This window comes from Octopus sinensis, linkage group LG3 (assembly GCF_006345805.1).
Source record: "Octopus sinensis linkage group LG3, ASM634580v1, whole genome shotgun sequence".
Classification (NCBI taxonomy): Eukaryota; Metazoa; Mollusca; class Cephalopoda; order Octopoda; family Octopodidae; genus Octopus; species Octopus sinensis.
The window spans coordinates 11,432,867-11,442,418 of NC_042999.1; the positions used below are offsets into that span (position 1 = coordinate 11,432,867).

The following is a 9,552-nucleotide window of genomic DNA, read 5'->3' on the forward strand; positions in this document are numbered from 1 at the left end:
CAAACTCCCTCACCAAGGTATTACGAGCTCTGGCCCACAAACATACTGTTTCCTATTTCACTACTATGAAAGCCTCTGATCCCATGAAAATAGTTCCTTGTAAACCACCTACACTCAACCCTACTAAAAACATTAGCCCCTTTTCCCCCCCCTTTCTCCTCTTGTCATCCTTATTGCATCTTATCCTCCCTCGCCCAGTACAAACTTTTAAACCCAATCCTTCTTTCACACACTTTCACCATTTCAATGAAATTTTCCCCCCACAGAAGTCTTTTCTGAATAAGTTATTTTTTCGCCTGTTCACATAATTAATTGTACACGCCTCAGTCTGCCTCGCTCACGGGAATTTTTCAGAATGTTACTCGAAATACAGTGACATCTTATACAGAAAAATCAACAACGAATGCTGAGAATGGCATCGATTATCGAGGAGAGGTCACCGTTATTGAATAATGCTGATTATCACCAAAGGTAAGGGAGACAACTCAAAATCAAAAGCGTAAAACAATTTCCTGCAATATTTTCTTCAGGGCTTCTCAGAGACTGTTGCATTTCATTTTTTTTTAAAATCTGGATTTCGGTAAGACGGAGTTCCAATAATGGAATTTAATAAAAATTTTTAAAGGAAAGAGAATAGTATTCACTATTTCAAAATAAGTTGAATAATTTTTCCCCCACAAAAACTTTTATTTAATGTTTTATTAAAATTCGGGCTTTGGTGATGGGTGACCGCAAAATGTAGACGTGGGTTCCACAACAAAATAACTTTGGGAAACATTGCGCTAACTCATCAGGGTTACAATTAATTAATTTTAGGGTCTGATACTGTAGCAGACACGGAGACCCCTGCAAATATGGTTTTTGTAGATATCGTCAGAGAAGCAGGGTAATAATGCACGAGTCTGTAAAAATAAACGGCAATGACGAAGCGTGGCTGTGTGGTGGGAAGTTTGCCTCCCAACCACATCGCTCTAGGTTCAATCCCACAGCGTAACACCTTGGGAAAGTGTCTTCTGTATATGAATAGTAGGAGCGATGGCTGACAAAAGCCTTGTGAATGGGCGAAAACTGAGCAGCCTGTCGCGCGCGAGTGTGTATCTGTGTCCTAGAACCACTTGACAACCAGCGTTGGTTTGTTTACGTCACTATAACTTAGCAATTCGACAAAAACACTGATAGTGCAAATACCACGCAGCTACTGCTGTCGATTTATTCGACCGAAACCTTTGCTGTGGTGCCCCAGTATGGCCGCAGTCCAGTAAATGAAACAAGTAAACGGTATAAGATAATACCTTTACATTCTACTTGTTTCAGTCATTGGACTGCGGCCCAGAAGGGTTAACAAAATTAATGCGGCGATCACAGACGATAGTTTTAATTAAGACTAAATCTAGAGACAGGACAAGGATTAACAAAATTAAGCAAAACGAAACGAGTTCAGAGCAAACGGAATGGTTTTTAGGAGTTGAGACTCAAAAGTGGTGACACTTCAGGGGACATTTCGGTGAAAGTGTGATGCTAAAAACCCCGTTTTCGGTGATATTAGAGTCTGTCAGTACAACAGCTGTGAAATTGGAGAAAGGTAGAACACGACCTTAATTTCCATTCAGCCCTTACGAAACATTTACATTATATTATATGGTGGCTAATCAAGAAGTGATGCCAGAAGAATAGGCTAAAGAAAGATTTTAATGATTTTGAGTTGGACGAGAGAGAGAGGGGGGGACCAAGAATGCTGAATATTTTGGGCTTCACTTTTAAACGATAATGATCGAGTTATCGCCCCTGAAATAGTCAAAGAAATGTTGCTCCAGCAAATAAACCATTCTTTCGTGTGTGTCTGCCAACGCAAACAGAAAAATTAGTAGAAACTGTCTACGGCCAACACAAATCTTCAATAAATCCCGGTACTTCTAATCGTCACTTTACAGATGCCGAATTTTCAATCTCTGTTGTCATTGCAGGAAAATGGATGAGTCTTTTATATATTTATATTTCATACTCTCTTTTTATCTGAGATAGTCAGGTGGGAGAAGCACTTGATGGGGAGATTGTTGCACCCTTTTAGGGTTGTTCCATCCACCTTGATCCCCACTTGACTCCCAGCCCTCATCTATGGACCCTCGTAACTGTTTGCATGCAACAGTGGCCACACTCCGGGCAACAGCTTCGACAGACTAACCAAAGTAGGTGAGGGTAACTGACGGGTGTGGAACCCTCGGTGTGTAAATCAGGGATTGCTTACCCTTAGCATGTAGAGACTGGTGCCGACGGATGAGACCAAAAGTGGTCCAACAGCTACGAAGGCGGTTCCAGCAGGCGTTGTGAAGCGCTTGTAGTGACGTCATATTCCAGTGTGCGCACACGCAACGTCATTCTTCAGTGTGCGTGTGCGGAACGTCCTTCTTCAGTGTGCATGTGCGGAGTTGGAACCTTCTGGGAAGGCATAAGGAAGTTCCCTCATGCACATGCGCTAGAGACTGAAGAAGAAATTCTATTCACGTTCCTTAATAGCGTCGGGGACTTGAGACGTATTTTTAAACGTGTGATCAGCCTATTCTCCTGTCCCAGAGGCTTAGGATTTAACCTCTTCTATTGCTGCTGAATTGTTGTAAGAAGCTTACGAACGTTTGAATTCAGCCTTGCTGTGTTGAACTAGGTGGATACCAGTATACCATCGTGTTTCATTGTTGATTAAGAGAATAAAGAATTGTATATATTTTAAAACTTGCGTTTCGTTCCTGACTGGTAGTTTCTAGAAACAAAAAGAAAGGAAATTGTGTTGCACCCAAGTTGCACCCCAAAAGTGTAAAGAAGCAACCAGTTCCCTTTACACGTTCATGGCATAGGGATGTTCTGGTCATCCACTGAAGCAGGGAGGTCCCCAGACGTAACGGTTCTCCGTGCCACTGGATCAGGGTCTCTTCTGCCGAGAGAATGTGATTGTCCACGTGAATCAACTCTTCCACTTTAATCAACCTCTCGCACAGGGCTCTGTGTATCCTAGTCATACGGTGAAGAATAAATGGCGAAAGTGGCAGGTAGAGGTAGCGATTGGGAACCTGTACGTTGGCGGCCTGGGACTTTGGTGGTTGTTTTTCGAACTCGGGGCAGCGAAGGACTCCGGCGGCATCTCAGGCAACTGAGCAACCTTTTTAGGAATGCGCTGCTCACCCCAATAAGGGAGGGGCCTAGAAAAGGTGGCCTAAAGAAAGCTTGCTCGACACCGTCTGACCAGTTTACTGCAGGTGTTAGACTTACCCATTTGCAGTCGATTCCAAATGAGAAACAAACTCGTCATTAGGACGTGGAACGTACGTACTCTTCAAGATCGTGACAAATTCTCAAGACCCCAGAAAAGGACAGCGAATTCTCAAGGTATAACATTGACATTGCCGCTTTGAGCGAATCAGATTGGTCGAAGAGGGATCGGTGACCGAATCTAACAGATACAATTTTTTCTGGAAAGGAAAGATCCAGAACGAAGACTGCATCCACTGGATTGGACACGCCATCGGGACCAAACTCCTCAAACAGATCTCTGATCTCCCGACTGGCGTCAATGAAAGGCTGATGAGGATCCGCCTCCCCATGTGCAACAAGCGGTTCATTATTATCATCAGCGCCTACACCCCCACTATGACATCCACGGAGGAAGTCAAGGGGCAGTTCTACACACCACGCCCACCACCACTGACAAGCTTATTTTGCTGGATGATTTCAACACCAGAATTGGCAGTGACAGCAACGAGGGCCGAGGGGCGATCGGGAAGCACGGAGTGGGCAAAACGAACAGCAACGGGCTTGTCCTGCTCAGCAAGTGTGAAGAACATGAACTGCTCATCGCAGACACAGTCTTTAGGCAGGCTGATAAATACAAGAACACATGAGTGCAACCAGACAATGGCATCTCATAGACTACATCACCATCCGTCCGCGAGAGATCAGTGACGTCCTTACCACCAGAGCAATGCGCGGCGCAGACTGCTGGACGCACCATCGCCTTGTTCGAACCAAGCTCGGCATTCACATAGTCCGCCGCCACCTTAATATCATCAAGCAAGCCTTCGACATGGCAACAGTCAAGTCTACTCAATACTAGTGGGACTTCCAGAACAGCCTTGATGAAAGACTCGATGCAGCAGGCCTGCTTACTGGAAGACCAGAGGAGCAATGGAACCAGTTCAAAGAAGCGGTCACTGAGACAGTCAAAGCAGTCCTTGGCCCCAAGAGGAGGCATCATCAAGACTGATTTGACGAAAACAATGAAGTCATCCAAGCCCTGCTGAAAGTGAAGTGAGTCACTATATCAACTGACAGAACCACCTCGTCTATGTCTCACGACGTGATAGGTTCAAGGAATGCAAGGCGCGAACTCCGCACCAGGCCAGATGCTTGGTGGGAAAAGAAAACTGACAGTGCAAGATCCTCGGCCGCATCCTCCTCAACAGATTCATCGCCAACATTTCCGGGAGCAACCTTTCCGAGGCCCAATGTGGTTCTATACCGACACAAAGAACTCCAATCAGCTGTTTAACGCCATCAAAGCCATCAACGGGTCTGGACCTCCCATCTAGCGAAGAAGAGGTACAGACTGCCATCAAACAAACAAATGACCTGCGGCAAAGCACCAGGAAGGAATGGAATACCTGCTGGACTGTTCCAGTCACTTGGATCCACAGCCTTCAGCACCTTCCAGGACATCCTCTTGCCTACCTGGGACCAAGAAGAGATCCAAACAGATCTGCGAGACACCACCATAGTCGCTCTATACAAAATCAAAGGAGCCAGGACAAACTGCGGCATCTACATAGGGATCTCCCCCCCCCCTCTCCATAGCAGGCAAGATCCTCGCCCGCATCCTCCTCAACAGACTCATCGCCAATATCTCCGGGAGTAACCTGTCCGAGGCCCAGTGTGGTTTCCGCTCTGGACGCAACACCATAAAATATAGTTTTTGCTGAGCGACAAGTTCAGGAGAAGTGCATTGAGGAGCAGATGGTCCTGTGTTCGTTGACCTGACCAAAGCGTTTGACAGTCAACCGGGAAGCCTTATGGATCATCCTCAGCAAGCTGGGTTGCCGACCCTGATCAAATTCTTGCACAACATGAAAGGACAGGTCCTTTCTAACGGGGACCACACGAACTCCTTATACAGCTCAAATGGGGTCAAACGGCTCTGTCCTCGCCCCAGTGTTCAACTTGTTCTTTAACCTGGGCGTGTACATCAAGTATCGAACCGATGGCCGCTCTGCTAAAGCGAAGACCAAGGAAAGACTCATCTTCGAAGCCCTCTTCGCGGACGCCTGTGCCCTCATGGCTCACAAGGAAAACCACATCCAGACCATCGTCAATCGCTTCGCCAAGGCATCCAAACTTTTCGATGGAGGTCCTGCTCCAGGCAGCCCCGAATACAAGAAAACCTAAGCCAGCCATCACCATTGAAGGGGTCGAGCTGTGTCGAAAGCTTCAGGTGTCCAGGCAGCACTGTCTCTGCAGATGGTTCACTGGATAAAGATATCACATGCGTTCCCACCGTTGACTGCTGAGACCACAGACCACGCGTTCATCGGAGATCGATGGACTACCAAGGCAGTAATAGGTGCGAGTCAATCACGCTATATCGCCCTACACATTCCAGAAACGTAACGAGTTAGGTTTAAAACTCCTAATTTGCACTCTCTGTCGTAGAATCTGGAGAATGGGGTGAGTGGATATAAGCGTTGATTAATTGGCGTGCTGTGATTGAATCGTTCATTCATTGGACTTTGAACAAAGTCAGCTGAAGGAAGGGAGATAACCAATTCAAGAGAAGATAATTCACATAAACCTCACCCTTGCCGTGTTGTGCTCATGGCCTTCTTCACACGTACCATGCAATTGGTTTGGGTGTTGCACTCTTACGCAAGGTCGTGGTTTCGGCTCAGCTGTCGATGAGTAACACTGCAACGGACCATTGTTCTGTTCGCGGGGAACATTGTGATTTCAATCACTAATACACCATAAAAACCGGGTCCTAGGACTCGAGGCGTGACAAGTGACTCTGGACTCGCCTCTGGTCAGTAGACGCGAGGCCCCTAACGACGGGATGGGTGGATTAGTGTGAAGAATACAAACCGCGTAATCCTATTAAAAAATTTCAGAAAACAAATATGTTTTCTTGACCCTCCCATTAATACAAAATACATTCATACATACAGTGTAACACAATAAATAACATGACCCAGTTAATGGTAACCTCGTCAAACAAATGTTAAAAACTGGAACATTTATTTTTGTTATCAATAACACAACAAAGGTCTGTGATAAACCACTTCATCTTATCGCCCGAATATAAAACTATAACTACACTTTTATGTCGATGTTTTGCATGGAGGTGGAGGCGACGGTGGCTTCGAGGTTTTCGCCTTTTATTTTTCGTTAAACTGTCCGACAAAAGTCATTGACACTCCGTACAAAAAGTAAAATGATAATAATGCCATAGACAGATGTCAACATCCACAAAAATTCCCAAGTTGTGCTCTGTTCTACGCCTACAAAATATGCGATAAAACTATTAATTCGGTTTAATTAATCTTTAGCAATCGCTAATGTTAAATGATGATTTATTTGTAAATTGCGTGAAGACTGTAGCAGTTCGTTTCTATGAGATTGCTTCCGTTATGTTGTTGGTTATGGACAAGTTCAACAAGTTTACCCAAATTTATTTAGCACAGGATTTTGTCAGTGAACAGGTCGCGGTCTCAAAGCGACGAAAATATTTTGGCAAATTAAATTTAAATGTTGAAGTGAATGAATCTAACGGTTTTAGATGGCTTATAAACAACATCCACGTTGCAATTGTTTTGCTTCAGGAACACGATCTGAGATCAGGTCACTTGCTATGCAAGTACATCTCCGTAATTTATCATTATTACGTCTATGAAAACAACGTGACGTTAGAAGCTAATTACAAATATTTAGTCCGTTCATTTTCCCAAATTAAGGTGTTTAATTAAGACCTAATTAGCCTACAATGCTATGTGTCAGTAAACACGGACTTCGATGTATGTCTAACATCGATATGTTGATTAATATCGAAATTAAAAGGTAATTTACAGGTAATGTTTTGAAAAGAATTAATAAGTTCTCTGATTTAAAATTTTAATTTCCGTAATTTTTTTTTTATATAATAATATAAAGTTATCTCGATTGTCTGAGAACGAATCGCGATTTTGAGGAGGAATAAAGTAAAAAAAGGATTTTTAAAGACAACTGTTTCGTTAATAAACAATAATAACAACAGTGATTATTGCGTGGTTCAATGAAAAGCAATGATTAATTAAGACTCACCTGTTTAACAGAGGAAAATAAAGGCAAAGAGTTACGAAACATCCGAGACATGATCAAAAGGTATTTCCAGCTGGAAAAGTCACTAATTACATAAAAGAAAAACAATCGAAGCTAATTTCTTTCCTGATTCTCTCACAAATAAATAAATTCAACCGATTTTTGGGGGGAGAAACACTAATTCCGATTCTTCATGATTCTTGCCATAAACACAAACTTGATTGAATTTTCTCAATTCTTCCTCTCTTCGCTTAATCTTTTCGCACACTTTCCCCTTTCTCTCTCTCACTCACTCCGACTTATTCTTTCTCTTTGTCCCTCTCTCTCTCTCTCTGTCAGCTTCTCCTTGTCTCTGCCTAACGCCTATCTCTCACTTTCTTTCTCTCTCCCCCTTCCTGCACCTCTCTCTTTGTGTACTTATCTCCCAGTTCTATTTCTCTCCCTCTCCTCCTTGTTTTCATCTCTCTCTCTTTCTCTCTCTCTCCTCACAATCAACAATTATTTTATCAAACTCTTTTACTTGTTTCAGTCATTTGACAGTGGCCATGCTGGAGCACCGAATTTAGTCCAGTAAATCGACCCCAGGACTTATTCTTTGTAAGCCTAGTACTTATTCTATCGGTCTTTTTTGCCGAACCGCTAGATTACGGTGCCGTAAACACATCAGCATTGGTTGTCAAGCGATGTTCGGGGACAAACACAGACACAGAAACATATACACACATACGTACATATATATATATATATATATATATATATATATATATATGCAATGGGCTTCTTTCAGTTTCCGTCTACCAAATCCACTCGTACGGCTTTGGTCGGACCGTGGCTATAGTAGAAGACACTTGCCCAATGTGCCACGCAGTGGGACTGAACCCGAAACCATGTGGTTCGTAAGCAAGCTACTTACCACACAGCCACTCCTACGCCTATAGCAATACTTTTTACGTGGCGCCTTGGTTTTAGGATTTCAGTTCTGTTGTGGTGGGCAGCTTTGACAACTAAGAGTGTGAAAGTGATTCTGAAAATCATGGACGCTGCACAGTTTTTTTTGTTTGTTTCTTAATTCTAGAAGCATGTTGTTGAGTGTTTGACACATTGAATTGAAAAAGGTGACCAAAGATGCTGTTGGAATGGTAAGTCCTGGGGTCAATTTGTTCGACTAAAGATGGTGCTCCAGCATGGCCACAGTCAAATGACTGAAACAAGTAAAAGAGTAGATTTCGTGGGCTCCTGTCATGATGGTTGGTAGACATGGAAGCTTTAGAGTGTCGATGACCAGAGCAGCAAGACAGTCAAAGATATGGTCAAAGACTGGCAGGAAATATTGGTTGCACATCTCTGGACAGCTTCCAGCTGATCGAGATGTAAACTATAAGTGTGGATGTAGCAAAGCCAAGCCATAGAAAGCTTTAAATAAACAACTGCAAGTGAGTGAATGACAAAAGTCTTATTGAGTGATGCTAAGATCTCTTCGACCTTTTTCACTCTTTTAGATATGTGGTTTATCCAAAACAGATCATTGTTGACAGTAATTCTGAAGTCATGTTCATCTGCAGACCACTTAAGATTGGTGCTGTGGATTGAGTTGGTAAATTCTGGGGTTTTCCTCCCAAAATACTTGCTGCCACAACAGCCAGCTTGAGTTGCCAGGCAGTCATCCATTGCTGCATTATGTCCAGGAGATTGCTGGGAAGATCTATAGCGGACAAACCTGCTCTTTTACATCCTTTTCTACTCTAGGCACAAGGCTCAAAACTTTTGGGGAGGATTAGATTGAACCCAGTACATAACTGGTACTTAATTTATCAACCAAGAAAGGATGAAAGGCAAAGTCAACCTCGGCGGAATTTGAACTCAGAACATAACGGCAGACGAAATACCGCTAAGCATTTCGCCCAGCGTGCTAACGTTTCTGCCAGCTCGCTACCTTCTGCTCTTTTATATCAAGGTACAGCTCAAGGTCATCTGTGCATTTTACTCAGTAACAAGCTTCGAGTTGACTTTATTTTGTTTATTTATTCAGCAAACAACAGGGATCCAACGACACACCGCTATGGGAATCCAGCTGTCATCTCGTCAAGTACTCTTAGGAGCTTGACCACCTCTGTTTGCCTGAAAACGAAAGACTTCAACCTTTAATAAAGATTAATCCTGAAACCCATTGCAGAAAGTCAGTGTGTGGCACAGAGTAAAAGACTTTGGCAAGGTTGAGAAAGA

At 43.4% G+C, this 9,552-nt stretch overlaps 1 protein-coding gene across 1 annotated transcript in view; it reads right to left on the reverse strand.

Annotated features, from left to right (window-relative positions):
• Positions 1 to 8,830, reverse strand: part of LOC115209701 (carnitine O-palmitoyltransferase 2, mitochondrial) — a 44,138-nt gene extending 35,308 nt beyond the window's left edge. The window contains exons 1-2 of the mRNA XM_029778190.2: positions 8,812 to 8,830; positions 7,333 to 7,572 (exon numbers count right to left, since the gene is read on the reverse strand). Of these exons, the coding sequence (XP_029634050.1) occupies positions 7,333 to 7,383 (51 nt within the window). The 5' untranslated portion in view covers positions 7,384 to 7,572; positions 8,812 to 8,830. The remainder of the gene's footprint in view (positions 1 to 7,332; positions 7,573 to 8,811) is intronic.
• Positions 8,831 to 9,552: the final 722 nt, after the last annotated feature.